The following is a 16,007-nucleotide window of genomic DNA, read 5'->3' as shown; positions in this document are numbered from 1 at the left end:
GCAGGAAGAATTCAGTGAGAGACAAAGTGATAGGTAAGAAGTGGATTTATTTAGAGAAAAACACACTCCACAGACAGAGTGGGGCCATCTCAGAAGGTAAGAAAGGCCTCCTATTACATTTTTGAATCAGCAAATTAGTCAGTCTTAATTGAATAAGAAATGGATTAGATTTTGATATGTTGACCTTGCTGAATAACATTAGTTCTAACAAGTTATCAGTTAATGGTCATGGGTTTTCATACTTTCTGCAAATGATGACATTATTGCCCATTGAACCTGCCTCAAGTAGGAAACAGAGCTGTGACTGGATGTTCCTCCTCCCCATCATTTTTGCCCTTGGGCAGGCAACAAAAATTTCGTCTCCTTGAAGTGGTTTCCACAGAGTTGGGCTGTGGGTTCTGGGTACTCAAATTTACTCAGACTCAAAAAGAAAATAATTGCACCAGGGTGATACATAATACTGGAATCTTGCATTATACTGACTTGGGTAGAAAAAAGGTGGGCAGTAGAAAAATTTTTTTGACAAATACAGGAAAGTAAAATTTCCTTCTAAAACCTTATTTTAAACTCTTTTCGATAAATGGAACTGGAAAATTATTTGTTCGTATGGACAAAATTGAAATTGAATTTCCTGTTTCACACCACACACAAAAATTCAACTCTACACAAAGTAAGAAATGAAATAACAGAAGTAAAAGCAGTATTTGAGAAGAATATATAGATAAAAAAGGTTTTCTAACTCTGGGGATTTCTTAAACAAGCCATAGAAAAGGCTAATAATAAATTTGGCCACATCAAACATAAGAATTTCTGAACAAAGAAAATGACAATTAGAATTAAAAACAGTGCCGTGGAGCAACTAAGCCTGTGTGCCACAACTATTGAGCCCATGTGCCGCAACTACTGAAACCCATGTGCCTAGAGCCCGTGATCCACAACAAGAGAAGCCACGGAAATGAGGAGCCCGTGCACCACAACAAAGAGTAGTCCCGGTTTGCCACAACTAGAGAAAACCCATGTGCAGCAAAGAAGACCCAATACAGCCAATAAATAAATAAATTAAAACAGGAATTAATAATAGCATCTAACTTATACTTTAAGCGTGAGTATCAGAAGAGATTATGTCTGTGAAAGTGACCTGTAAATTGCTAGGCAAATGGTGGTTATTTTTAACGTGACCCAGCAAAGTGCCTTATGCTCTGTTTAGATCGATTTGACGTTAGGAACACTGGTTCACTCAAATTATTTCAAGTTTTGAAGATTTTGCAGTTAGGATTCCATGATAGGCATCATAAACGGTTGGGTTCTTAACACTCACCTTGGTTCCTACAAGCTGCATGCAACCTGTTCCTAGAAAGCTTACCATGGGATTGCAGTTAGTGAGGGGTTAGTAGCTGCTATAGTGCTAAGAGCTGAAATACACTGAAATTAACCACAGGTCTTTGAATAGACTCCAGAGCTCCTAGATAGTTACATCAGAGAGATTCCTTCCCATACAACTGATACCTAAGTGGGGAGGAAGGATTCTTGGTGCTTCCTACTCTACCCTCTTCCCAGAATTCTCTCCCTGATTCAATTAATTTCTGGGGCTGGGGGATCTCTCTTATGAACCAGGTACTGTTCTGTGCACTGGAAATAGAGTGATGAGCCAGACAGACACGAATCTCTGCTTTCTGGCGCTTATATACTCTAGTCGGGGAGTTAGACAATAAACAATAAATGTATAATTTCATGTCATGATGAGCACTGTGAGAAAATATCTGAGTATCTGCAGCAGACACTGCAGTTGCTCCATTCACATCCCATCAGTGTGTATCATTCTCATGCAAGCTGGCCAGTTATCTGCCTGCCAGAGGGTTCTCTCTGGCTCCTGTAGCCTTCTCTGCCTGGGTGCAGGGCAGGTTGAATGCACCAGAGAAGTAAGACTTTCCTGGAGAGCAGCCCTCCACTAATAGTTGATGTGAGTTGTGGATAAGAATCTGGCCCCCCTCTCCTCTCAGGTGGATAACTCTGAAGCTTAATTCTACCCTGGATTTCAGAGTTCCTCAGTGTATTGAGCTTCGATTGTCCACAGCGATAACTTGTTTCATCTCACAGGTTTTATGGGTTCCTTTCTGTCCTCACTTCTTCAACAGTGTTTCCTGGATTACCTCTCAAAGAAATACTTCCTCTTGAGTCCTTGTCTCAGTGTCCGTTTACAGGGAAACCCAAGCTAAGATTTTGTCAAGAGTCGGGGTAGGGGATGGGTGGGAGCTTATAGCTAGATGCCCACGAGTGGTTACCTGGTCAGGTGCACACCATAGGTGGGTCATTAAGAAAGGCTCTGGGAGTTGGACAGTCTTTGTGAAATATTGCCTATGCCTTAAAGTGTGCCTTTTGCCACTGTTAAGGGCAAGGAGGGGCCATGGTATCTGAGCAACTTCCTGTGGTGATCAGAGTGTGAAAGTTTTTATCAGAAATAAATCCAGCTTATTTATTTATTTTTGCATTCATTCTTTTTTTTTTTTTTTAATATTTATTTGGTTGTGCCAGGTCTTAATTGTGGCAGGCGGGCTCCTTAGTTGTCACATGCAAACTCTTAGTTGCGGCATGCATGTGGGATCTAGTTCCCTGACCAGGGATTGAACCCAGGTCCCCTGCATTTGGAGCTTGGAGTCTTAACCACTGCGCCACCAGGGAAGTCCCACCAGCTTATTTATTAAACTATGTCCCCACACCCTGGTTGACATCTTCTCATCCTGATCAGATGGCCTTATTTCTTTTTTCTCACCTCCTTTTCCTGCTAACAAGTATAGGCACTTTGTTGTTTAAATTATTGATTAGCATTTTTCTTTTTTTTCTGATTATAAATGTCATTCTTTTTTTTTTTGTAGAAAAGTATTAAGTACATAAATATATATAGAAGAAAATTAAAATCACCCTGTGGCAGATTAAAGTTGATCACAAATTCTCTGACACACCTCCCACTGAGAGGTGAGATCTATGTCCCCTCTCTTTGAATGTGGTTGAGCTCTGTGACTTTTTGACCAATAGAATATCTTGGAAGTGACTCTGTGACAGTTTCCAGATCAACACCTTAAGAGACTGGAAACTTTCAATTTGTTAATATGGTGTATCACATTGATTGATTTGCGTATATTGAAGAATCCTTGCATTCCAGGGATAAACCCCACTTGATCATGGTGTATGAACTTTTTAATGTGCTGTTGGATTCTGTTAGCTAGTATTTTGTTGAGGATTTTTGCATCTATATTCATCAGGGATATTGGCCTGTAATTTTCTTTTTTTGTGACATCTTTGCCTGGTTTTGGTATCAGGGTGATGGTGGCCTCGTAGAATGAGTTTGGGAGTGTTCCTCCTTCTGCTATAATTTGGAAGAGTTTGAGAAGGATAGGTGTTAGCTCTTCTCTAAATGTTTGATAGAATTCGCCTGTGAAGCCATCTGGCCCTGAGCTTTTGTTTGTTGGGAGATTTTTAACCACAGTTTCAATTTCCGTACTTGCAATTGGTCTGTTCATATGTTCTATTTCTTCCTGGTTCAGTTTTGGAAGATTGTACTTTTCTAAGAATTTATCCATTGCTTCCAGGTTATCCAATTTATTGGCATACAGTCGCTTGTAGTAGTCTCTCATGATCTTTTGTATTTCTGCAGTGTCCGTTGTTACTTCTCCTTTTTCATTTCCAATTCTGTTGATTTGCATCTTCTCCCTTTTTTTACTGATAAGTTTGGTTAATGGTTTATCAATTTTGTTTATCTTCTCAAAGAACCAGCTTTTAGTTTTATTGATCTTTGCTATTGTTTCCTTCATTTCTTTTTCATTTATTTCTTTTTTTAAATAAATAAATTTATTTATTTATTTATTTATTGGCTGTGTTGGGTCTTTTTTGCTGTGCGTGGGCTTTCTTTTTAGTTGCGGTGAGTGGGGGCTACTCTTTGTTGTGGTGCGCGGGCTCCTCATTGTTGTGGCTTCTCTTGATGTGGAGCATGGGCTCTAGGCACGTGGGCTTCAGTAGTTGCAGCACATGGGCTCAATAGTTGTGGCTCACGAGCTCTAAAGCGCAGGCTCAATAGTTGTGGCCCATGGGCTTAGTTGCTCCGTGGCATGTGGGATCTTCCTGGAGCAGGGATCGAACCCCTGTCCCCTGCATTGGCAGGCAGATTCTCAACCACTGTGCCAGCTAGGAAGCCCCTCTTTTTCATTTATTTCTGATCTGATCTTTATGATTTCTTTTCTTCTTCTCACTTTGGGTTTTTTTTGTTCTTTCTCTAGTTGTTTTAGGTGTAAGGTTAGGTTGTTTATTTGATATTTTTCTTGTTTCTTGTGGTAAGACTGTATTGCTATAAACTTCCCTCTTAGGACTGCGCACCATTATTATTCAACATAGTTTTGGAAATGTTAGCCACAGCAATCAGGGAAGAAAGTGAAATAAAAGGAATCCAAATTGGAAGAGAAGTAAAATTGTCACTCTTTGCAGATGACATGATATTATACATAGAAAACCCTAAAGATTCTACCAGAAAACTGCTAGCACTAATCGATGAATTTGGTAAAGTAGCAGGATACAAAATTAATGCACAGAAATCTCTTGCATTCCTGTACACTAACAATGAAACAACAGAAAGAGAAATTAAGGAAACTCTTTCATTTACCATTGCAACAAAAAGAATAAAATACCTAGGAATAAATCTGCCTAAGGAGGCAAAAGACCTGTATGCAGAAAACTATAAGACACCGATGAAAGAAATCAAAGATGATACAAACAGATGGAGGGACATACCACGTTCTCGGATTGGAAGAATCAATATTGTGAAAATGACTATCTTACCCAAAGCAATTTACAGATTCAACGCAATCCCTATCAAATTACCAACAGCATTTTCCACAGAACTAGAACAAGAAATCTTACGATTTGTATGGAAACGCAAAAGACCCTGAATAGCCAAAGCAATCTTGAGAAGGGAAGATGGAGTTGGTGGCATCAGGCTTCCTGACTTCAAACTATACTATAAGGCCACAGTGATCAAGACAGTATGGTACTGGCACAAAAATAGAAAGGAAGATCAATGGAACAGAATAGAGAACTCAGAGATAAACCCAAGCACATATGGGCAGCTTATCTTTGACAAAGGAGGCACGAATATACAATGGAAAAAAGACGGCCTCTTCAATAAGTGGTGCTGGGAAAATTGGACAGCTACATGTAAAAGAATGAAATTAGAACACTTCCTAACACCATACACAAAAATAAACTCAAAATGGATTAAAGACCTACATGTAAGGCCAGACACTATAAAACTCCTAGAGGAAAACATAGGCAGAACACTCTATGACGTACATCAAAGCAAGATCCTTTTTGACCCACCTCCTAGAATCATGGAAATAAAATCAAGAATAAACAAATGGGACCTAATGAAACTTAAAGGCTTTTGCACAGCAAAAGAATCCGTAAACAAGACAAGAAGACAACCCTCAGAATGGGAGAAAATACTTGCCAACAGAGCAACGGACAAAGGATTAATCTCCAAAATATACAAGCAGCTCATACAGCTTAATACCAAAAAAGCAAATAACCCAATCCACAAATGGGCAGAAGACCTAAATAGACATTTCTCCAAAGAAGATATACAGAAGGCCAACAAACACATGAAAAGATGCTCAACATCACTAATTATTAGAGAAATGCAGGTCAAAGCCACAACGAGGTATCACCTCACACCAGTCAGAATGGCCATCATCAAAAAATCTAGAGACAATAAATGTTGGAAAGGATGTGGAAAAAAGGGAACTCTCCTGCACTGTTGGTGGGATTGTAAGCTGGTACAGCCACTATGGAAAACAGTTTGGAGGTTCCTTAAAAAACTAAAAATAGAATTACCATATGACCCAGTAATCCCACTACTGGGAATATACCCCAGAGAAAACCATGATCCAAAAAGAAACAAGTAGCATAATGTTCATTGCAGCACTATTTACAACAGCCAGGACATGGAAGCAGCCTAAATGCCCATCAACAGATGAATGGATAAAGAAGTTGTGGCACATATATACAATGGAATATTACTCAGCCATAAAAAGGAATGAAACTGAGTTATTTACAGTGAGGTGGATGGACCTAGAGTTTGTCATACAGAGTGAAGTAAGCCAGAAAGAGAAAAACAAATACTGTATGCTAACACATATATATGGAATCTGAAGAAATGGTACTGAGGAAACCAGTGACAGGCAAGAGTGGAGATACAGAACTAGAGAATGGACTTGAGGACACGGGGCTGGGGTGAGGGGCAAAGGGGAAGTTGGGACGAAGTGAGAGAGTAACATAGACATATTTACACTACCAGCTGTAAAATAGATAGCTAGTGGGAAGTTGCTGTATAACAAAAGGAGATCAACTTCATGGGAGATGCCTTGGAGGGCCAGGATGGGGAGGGTGGGGGGGAGTCGTAGGAGGGAGGGGATATGGGGATATGTGTGTAGATGCAGCTGATTCACTTTGGCGTACCTCAGAGATGGGTACAAGAGTGTAAAGCAAATATATCCCAATAAAGAGTTTAAAAAAAAAAAAGAGACTGGAAACTTTCAATTCTTATTTCTTGGAACACTTGCTCTTGAAGTCTAACCACTATGCTGTGAGTAGCCCAAGCCACATAGGGAGGTCACATGGAGGTCCTCTTGCTGGCAGCCCCAACTGAGTTCCTGGCCTGCAGCTGACACCAACTTCCAGCCATGGGAGTGACCTATTTTGAAAGTCCAGCCTGGCTGAGCCTTCAAGGACTCCAGCCCCAGTCACGATCTGACTGCAGCCATCTGAGATTCCCTAGTGAGAACTGCTGATGCTAGACCACCCATGCATCATAGTACAATGAGAAGTTACTGTTTTAGACTTGTGGTTGCCAAGGGGGGAGGGGGTATGGGGAGGGATGGCCTGGGAGCTTGGGATTAGCAGATGCAAACTATTCTACATATGTATAACTGAATCACTTGGCTGTACCTCAGAAACTAACACAACGTTGTAAATCATCTATACTTCAATTATGAATTTAAAAAAAGAAGAAGTTGTTGTTTTAAGTCACTGAGATTTGGAGTAGTTTGCTATGCTGCAATAGAGTAGAACAGATCCGTTGTCATATGATCTGGTGATGACCGCTATTAATGCTTTGGTTTTCCCACATACACACATTTTTTTTTTCACACACATATTTTTAAATAGGTAATTTTATTTATTTTTTCATCTCTGTACTCTGTTTTTTTTTCTTTAAGAACTTTTATTGAGATACAATTGACATACAATAAATGGTATATATTTAAAGTGTACAATTTGATATTTTTTTCTTAGTAATGTACGTATGGCAATCCCAATCTCCCAATTCATCCTACCCCAACTCCCCCCCACCCCTTTCCCCACTTGGTGTCCATATGTTTGTTCTCTACATCTGTGTCTCTAGTTCTGCCTTGCAAACCAGTTGATCTGTACCATTTTTCTAGATTCCGTATATATGTGTTAATATACGATATTTGTTTTTCTCTTTCTGACTTACTTCACTCTGTATGACAGTCTCTAGGTCCATCCATGTCTCTAAAAATGTCCCAATTTCATTCCTTTTTATGGCTGAGTAATATTCCATTGTATATATGTACCATATCTTCTTTATCCATTCATCTGTGGATGGACATTTAGGTTGCTTCCATGTCCTGGCTATTGTAAATAGCACTGCAATGAACAAAAATGTACAGAATTTTAATGGAATTTTTTTTCCAGGGAGCACACATTTCTTTGCTCAGGTTATTAAGAAAGCAGAACTAGGGGCAAGAGAAAATATGTTGGAGAGAGAATGAAAAATGATTGGCTTGGGGATCACGTTAGCAGACACATACAAGGTATGGCTTGGTGTTCTATATATTTCCTGTGTCTTTGAAAACAGCTTGTGCAGACATCTTTGACGGTACTTCTCAGCGATTTCTTAGGATAAGTTCTTGGAAGTGAAAATTCCTGGGCAAAAGAGTTGGAGGCTTTTTATTTTAAAGCAAAATAATATTCAAAAAGCGTCGGGTGTCTCTGTACCTGAGTTGACTTCATTGATGCCCACACTGGAGGACAGCTCTGACTGACAGATATTCCCACTTCCTTGGGCAGGAGGGAGGGACATTTTGCAAAGTGTGCTTTCAGGGAGACACGTTCTGGGAGACAGATCCTAAGTCTTTTCCTTGCTTTTCATAATGTTTTGGCCAACTCTAGAAGCAGGTGGGCAAACAAAGACCCCTATGGGATAGTGACCTTGATGGTGTGGGCCAAGAAGCTGGATAGGGAGGCAGCCCAGGCTGTGTGCAGCCCGGAGAGGACGGTCTGGCAGGGTTGTGTGCCCACAGAGCCTCCGCCCTCTTCCTTTGAGTCTCTGGCAGACTTTTGCCTCCCACTTCTCTTTTTCTCCCTTCCTGGCTTTGGTGGCTTCCTTGAAGTAGCTCAGCAGTGCCTGCAGCCTTACGGTTCCTGCTCCCTCCAGCTATGACTCACAGAGTCCTTCTCCTAACAGGTGTGCCAGGAACTGGGAGTGGGGTCCTCAGGGTGAGAGGAGGGGAGTTTTTGAGTTTGTGAATGGAGAGAAAGGGTACAGGATATTCAGGCGTTAGACTGGGAAGAGAAAAGGGGGATTGGGGGGAAGGTTAAGGGATTCAAGAAGCAGAGTAGAGCCAGACCGAGATGGGATGACCAGAGAAGCTCGGAAAAATGACTCAATTCATAGACCATGCAAGGGGGTTTTGTTGGCCCCTTCTTGGCAGATGAGGAAACTGAGGCTCACTGAGGTTGAAATGACACGTCTAAGGGTGCAGAGCAGGTCTTGGCTTCTCTTCTCGGAGTGTTTCTTCTTGGATTCCACCTCACCTCTTCCTATTTGTCTCTTCTTTTCCAAGGACCCAGGTGTAAATGTTTGAATGACTAACTGATGGAAATGATTCAAGTTTGTTTCTTTTATTGCCTATGTTTTGTGGACTGTGAGCCAAAGAAGGGAAAGAGATGCTTGAGAGTTGCATAGGAAAGAAATTACCTAACTGAGTCTTTAGGAACTTGATTGTTGGGCAAATCAGTGGGGTGGGAACCCAGGGTGGGGCTCAGAGAGGGGCTAAATGCACCTGTTGAGGGAAATAATCAATAAACGAGAAAAGAGTCTTCTTTGAGTCAAACCGAGGACTATAGCCTGGGAGACAGTCTCTCAGAGAACTCTGAGGAACTGTCTAGAGAAGCATGTTTCAGCACAGTTCTATATCTTGTCAGAACAAAGAACATCAAACAAGTCAGGGATATATTCCTTCAAGGTTAAAAAACAAACAAGAGATTAGCATATACACAGCGAGTCAGCGTGGCCTTGGCACCTGGAAAGGGAGTCTTATCATCAAGGGAGGACCAGCATTGGCATCCCAGGAAGGGAGACATTTAATCTTTATTTTTGACATGGACATCCTTTACTTGTGGACAACGCACCCTTTTCTTTAATGATTAAAGCAGTTGTACGATGTATGTTTGATAGGCTACAAACAGGCTGTTTTGGTTAGCATAAAATTCAAGTTAAATCATGTATATGCCAGAATGACGTCCTCATATGTGATGTCATTTGTGAAATATGTGAAAATTTCTTCCCACGTTGGTGGTTCTTAGGCCAGGAGTCAGCAAACTGTAGTCTTGGGGCATAAGCTGAGGACACCTTTTATTTTTGTACAATCTGGACCCATAGGTCCCAGATGACCGTTTATAATTGATTCATGACAGGGGACACTAACTTTGAATCCCAATGGAACGCAATGTTATTTCTCCTAAAGAATTCCATTTGTCTCACCAGTAAATTTGTATTACAAAAGAAAATTGTGCTTAACCATCATATTTTGAATTTACTTCATGAAAAATTTGTAAACATGTATTTCCTCTTTCCTCATATAAGTACATACGTAGTAGGTTCCATTTGCCTCTCGGCTGGCAAAGCCAAAAATATTTACTATCGGGCCCTTTATAGAAAAATTGTGGCGACCTCTGCTCCAGGCTGGGACCTGGAAGGTACCCACCTCCATGCAGGGTTAGGGTGGATTCCAATAGGAAGATGCTTGGGGCAGGAGGGCAGGCTGCTTTTTGTTGTTGTTGTTGTTAAATTTTTATCCTGATCATTTTTTTATTTTATTTTTGATGGGTCATGTGGGATTTTGGTTCCCTGACCAGGGATTGAAGGGCATTGGAAGCGCAGAGTTTTAATCACTGGACCACCGGGGAAATCCCAGGCAGCTTTCTTAATGTCTCCTTCTCATCTCCTGACTCTCACCCCCTTGTTCTCCCTCCAGCCTTGGCCTTATGTCACGGGTTCAACCTGGACACGGAAAAAGCAGTCATCTTCCAAAACAACGCAAGTGGCTTCGGGCAGAGCGTGGTCCAGATTGAGGGATCTCGGTAAGAGCTGCGGGGGGGACTCCCTGCCCACATGCTTTCCCTCTAAGATGTAACATACCTGAAAAAAAAAATCGCAATTTCCTTGATTTGTTTTTTCCTTAATTTATCAGGGTTCTAAATTCAAAAGATACAAGAGAGTGTGATAGTAAGAAAACCTCTTTCTCACTCCCTTCCCCCAGTTCTCTCCCTAGCAGGGTCCCTGGTGAATGATTTCTTGCGTGTTCTTTCGGAGAGATTCTACACTTCCACATTTTCCTAACCCCCATCCTGCACACAATTTGTAACACACATTATACTCAAACTGCAACCTGCTGCCCATTTTTGTAAATACATTTTATTGACAATTGGCCACCTCACCCCCAGTTGTCATTTATTAATTATTATTATTATTTTCCAATACTTGAAAAAATTTTATTGGAGTCTAGTTGATTCACAATGTTATGTTAGTTTCAGATGTACAGCAAAGTGACTCAGTTATACGTATACATATATTTATTCTTTTTTCAGATTCTTTTCCCAGATAGGTTATTACAGAAAATTGAGTAGAGTTCCTTGTGTTATACAGTAGGTCCTTGTTGGTTATCTATTTTACACACAGTAGTGTGTGTAAGTTAATCCCAAGCGCCTAATTTATCCTTCCTGCTCACATTTCCCCTTTTGTAACCATAAATTTGTTTTTGAAATCTGTGAGTCTGTTTCTGTTTTGTAAATAAGTTCATTTATATCATTTTTTTTTCATGGGATTCCCCATTTGAGTGATACTGTATGATATTTGTCTTTCTCTGTCTGACTTATTTCACTTAGTATGATCATCTCTCGTCATTTATTATTTGTGGCAGCTTTGGAGCTACAGTAGCAGAACAGAGAGGCTGGGACAGAGACTCTATGGCCTGCAAAGCCTAAAATGTTTACTTTTACAGAAATAATATTTGTAGAAATAACATTATTTTCCATAAAAAAGTTCGCTGGCCTCTGCTCTATACAGTCCTTTGCATTTTTTTTTTTAAATTAACGGAGCTTGATCATTTTACCAAATAAATGCATAAAGAGCTTATTTGTCCTTTTTATGCTTATATCATATTCCATTATTTGGAAGTACTGTAATTTACATTTATATTACATTTAAATCTCTTTTAAAAAAATATTTATTTATTCAGGCTGTGCTGGGTCTTAGTTGTGACATGTGGGATCTTCATTGCAGTGTGTTTAGTTGTGGCACGCAGGAGCTTTAGTTGCAGCATGTGGGCTCTTAGTTGCAGCATGTGGGATCTAGTTCCTCGACCAGGAACCGAACCTGGGCCCTCTGGATTGGGAGCACGGAGTCTTACCCACTGGACCACCAGGGAAGTCCCCAAATCTCTTCTTAATGAACATTAGATTGTTTCCAAACTTTTGCTATATGAACAATGCTGGCATTTTGTACATGTGCAAATATATTTTGGACATAAATTCCTTGAGCTAGGATTGCTGGATCCAAGGGTACATGTGTGTATGCAGTTGTAATAGATTTTTCCAGATTACCCTCTGTGAAGGTGGCCATAATTTGCATTCACACCAGAAGCTTATGCAAACACCTACTTCCCCACCCATTTGCCAACCCAAAGTGTTAGCAAACTTACAATCTTTGCAAATTGAATAGGTGAGAAATGATATCTCAGTTTAGTTTTAAATTGCATTTCTTTTTTAAGGAGAGATTTCTTTCCTTTTCTGTGAACACTTGTTTCTTATCTGTTTCCTGTTTTTCTCTTGGTTGGTTTGTTTTTTTCCTTATGGGTTTGTGGGAGCTCTGACTAGACTAAGGAAAGTAGTCTGGGGTATGAGTTTCTCATCTCCCTCCCCCAGTTCATCGCTTGTTTTTTGACTTTGCTTTTGGTAGTTGATCACATACAGAAATTTATTTAAAATGACGGTGGGGTTGAATGTATTCACTTTTAAAACGACCTCTGGGTGTTATGCCATCCTTAGAGGGGCTCTTATCCCTCCAAGATTAAACATCTTCCCATCTTTGGATTAACTCATTTAATCCTGACAATAACCTTAAGGTAGGTACTGCTATTACCCATATTTTAGAGATGAGAAAATCGAAGCACAATACGGTAATTAACTGACTTGCCCAAGGTCGCACCGGAAGTAAGAGTGGGACTATATTTTAATTTCAGGCAGTAAAACTCCGAGGCCTCTATTTCTGTCCACTATCCAATATTGCAGCCCTGTCTGGCACAGGAGTGGGGAAGTGGTTCCAAGTTAGGAAGGTAGACTGTCTACCTTCACGGTTTGGCCTTCAGGATTTAGAAATTCTTGAACTTACTGAAATGTCCCCTGGGAACATAAATTCAAATGACTGGATTACGAGAATATTCATGATAAACAGTCAAAGGTTAAAAAAAATACCCATGTTTTTCTTTGCTGAATCTCCCTCCTCTTCCTGGGAGCTGGGGAATCCCTGCGAGGGTGGCTCTTCCGCTTTTATTCCGGGTGGCGGAGCTTCCGTGGTCTCCTTCTGTCCCCAGATGTCATAGTGTTCTATTGTCCCTGTGGTGATCTATTCCCACCTCTCCCCCCAGGCTGGTGGTTGGAGCCCCCCAGGAGATAAAGGCTGCTGACCAGACAGGCGGTCTCTACCAGTGCGACTACAGCGAGGGCAGGTGTGAGCCCCTCCCCCTGCGGGGTGAGTCACTGCCCCTCGCTGGGACCCAGGACTAGGGTTCCATCTCTGCACACACCTGGACTAGTCAGGCATTGCCTTTGCCCTGAGGTCTGTGGTGGGGGGCCCGGGGGCCAGCTCCCCAGCCTCTGAGCTGTACGCAGGCATCCCTCCATGTCCTTTTCTGTGACCTACATGCCTCCTTGAACCTCTCAGACCTCCATGTCTCCCAGGTTGAGGTGACCCCCGTCCAGCTCTTACACAGTCCCTTGCATCCCCCGAGGGTAACCATGTATATATCTGCCCCCTCAGTCCCCCCGGAGGCTGTGAACATGTCCCTGGGCCTATCTCTGGCATTCGCCACCAAACCTTTCCGGCTGCTGGTGAGTTGCCTTGGGTCATGGGAGTGTCCCAAGGGAAGGAGTTGGGGGCCCAAGGCTGCTGGGGCTGGGGTCTTGTTGGGTGGAGGTGCTGGGGTGAAAGGACAGGAGGCAGGGCCGGCCCCTCCCACCTGTTCTCTGCCCCCTAGGCCTGTGGCCCCACAGTGCACCAAATATGCAAGGAGAACACCTATGTGAACGGCTTCTGCTTCTTGTTTGGATCCAACCTACGGCAGCAGCCCAGCAGGCTCCCAGAGGCCCTCAGAGGTGGGTACAGATGAGCAGCATGAAACTGGAGGGCGCTGGCAGGACTGGGCTGAGGGGCTCAGGTCTGCGGGTTATTTAAAAGTCTTGGTGCAGAAGGTGAGGGAACTGGGTTCCCATGCAGAGGCGGGCTCTGGAGAGGTGCTAGCATCTTGCACTTTGAGGAAAGTCCTGATATAGCCACTCATCTTTGTGAGACAATGTCTCAACCATCGTCCTTAGAGTTAGTGCCTGGACTCAGCCTGGCCACAGTGCCTGACTATAGTCTTTGAGGCTCTAGCTGGTGTGGCCCCTGTCCACCTCTCCAACTTCTCTCCCATCCCTTCTACCTCAGTCACTGTGCTCCAGCCACTCTGGCTGCCTTTCTTCTCTGAGAACCACACCAAGCTCTTCCTGCCTCAGGGCCTTTGCACTTACTGTTCCTCCAGCCTGTCATGCTCTTTCCCCAGATCTCAGCTGACAACCTATCACTGTCGTCTCAGCTCAAATGGTATCTCTTCAGTGAGGCCTTCCCTTAGTTGCTCTTCTAAATCATTTCCACCATCACTCCCTACCACATTGCCCTGCTTTACCATCTTCATACCTATATATCCATATTTTACTTATTTCTTAAATGTCCTTTCTTCTGGGATGTAGGCTGTGATAGCAGAAATTTTGTCTAGCTTGTTCACAGCTCTGTGCTCTTGTATCTATTGCTGCTTGACAAATTGCCCATGAACTTGGCAGCCAAAACCAAGAAACATTAATTATCTTACAGTTTCTATGAATCAGGAATCTGGACATGGCCTAGTTGGGTGTCTCTGTCTCATGGTTTCTCATGAGCTTGAAGTTGTCAAACCAGGGGTATGGTCTCATCTGAAGACTCAACTGGGGGAAGATCCACTTCCAAGCTCACTTACAAAGTGGTTGGACTGAGGGCTTTCATCCTCACTGGCTGCTGGCTGGAGGCCTCCCTCACTTGCTTGTCCCATGGGCCTCCCTAAAGAGCAGCTCACAACAAGGCAGCTGGCTGCCCTTAGGGTGAGTGAACAAGGCAGTAAGAGAACAAGAGAGAGTAAATACCCAAGGTGGAAGTCACAGTCTTTTGTAATCTAATCTCAGAAGACTTCTGCCTTGTTGTATTCTTTGGGAGTGAGTCAAAAAGTCCAGCTCACAGGGAGGATGTGGAGAAAAGGGAACCCTCCTACACTGTTGGTGGGAATGTAAATTGGTACAGGTACTATGGTAAACAGTATGGAGGTTCCTTAAAAAACTAAAAATAGAGCTACCATATGATTTAGCAATCCCATTCCTGGGCATGTATCCAGAAAAGACAAAAACTCTAATTCAAAAAGACACATGCACCCCAATGTTCATAGTAGCACTATTTATAATAGCCCAGACATAGAAGCAACCTAGGTGTCCACCAACAGAAGAATGGATAAAGAAGATGTGAGATATATATAATCACATCTTCTTTATATTATATACATATGTATAAACATAAGCAATGGAATACTACTCAGCCATAAAAAAAGAATGAAATAATGCCATTTACTGCATCACGGATGGACCTAGAGAATATCACACTAAGTGAAATAATTTAGAGAAAGACAAGTATTATATGATATTACTTGCATGTGGAATCTAAAAAATAATATAAATGAATCTATGTGCAAAACAGAAACAGACTCATGGACATACAAAACAAATTTATGGTTACTAAAGAGGAAAGGGAAGGTGGGATGGATGAAGTAGGAGTCTGGGATTAACAGATACACACTACTACATATAAAATAGGTAAACAACAAGGATTCACTGTATAACACAGCAGACAACACTCAGTATCTTTATTTTTTATTTATTTATTTATTTTGGCACACGGGCTTAGTTGCTCTGCAGCATGTGGGATCTTCCTGGAGCAGGGATTGAACCCGTGTCCCCTGCATTGGCAAGCAGATTCTTAACCACTGTGCCACCTAGGAAGCCCTCAGTATCTTGTAATAACCTAAAATGGAAAAAAATCTGAAAAATATACCTGAATCACTTTGCTGTATACCTGAAACTAACACAATATTGTCAATAAACTATACTTCAGTAGAAACAAATAATTAAAAATTCCAGCTCACAATCAAGGTGAGGGGATTATGCAAGGGTGTTATTACCAGGAGGTGAGAATCTTGGGAACCATCTGGTGGCTCCTTACTCTTGTTCCCCAGACATATGTTGACATATGTTGATTGAAACAGAGTGAGTGAGTGAATTTTTTTATCCAGGTCATTTCCTTTTTTTTTTTTTTAAGTTTTTTTAAA

General features: G+C 41.7%; 1 protein-coding gene across 1 annotated transcript in view; it reads left to right on the top strand.

Annotated features, from left to right (window-relative positions):
• The first annotated feature begins 8,502 nt into the window (after positions 1-8,502).
• ITGAM (integrin subunit alpha M) overlaps positions 8,503-16,007 on the top strand; it is a 35,213-nt gene continuing 27,708 nt past the window's right edge. Inside the window, exons 1-5 of the mRNA XM_057695260.1 lie at positions 8,503-8,530; positions 10,323-10,428; positions 12,993-13,096; positions 13,385-13,455; positions 13,602-13,719. Coding sequence (XP_057551243.1) covers positions 8,503-8,530; positions 10,323-10,428; positions 12,993-13,096; positions 13,385-13,455; positions 13,602-13,719 — 427 coding nt within the window. The remainder of the gene's footprint in view (positions 8,531-10,322; positions 10,429-12,992; positions 13,097-13,384; positions 13,456-13,601; positions 13,720-16,007) is intronic.

The sequence above is a fragment of the Hippopotamus amphibius genome, chromosome 9, assembly GCF_030028045.1.
Source record: "Hippopotamus amphibius kiboko isolate mHipAmp2 chromosome 9, mHipAmp2.hap2, whole genome shotgun sequence".
Classification (NCBI taxonomy): domain Eukaryota; kingdom Metazoa; phylum Chordata; class Mammalia; order Artiodactyla; family Hippopotamidae; genus Hippopotamus; species Hippopotamus amphibius.
This window is presented reverse-complemented; position numbering and strand designations above follow the sequence as displayed.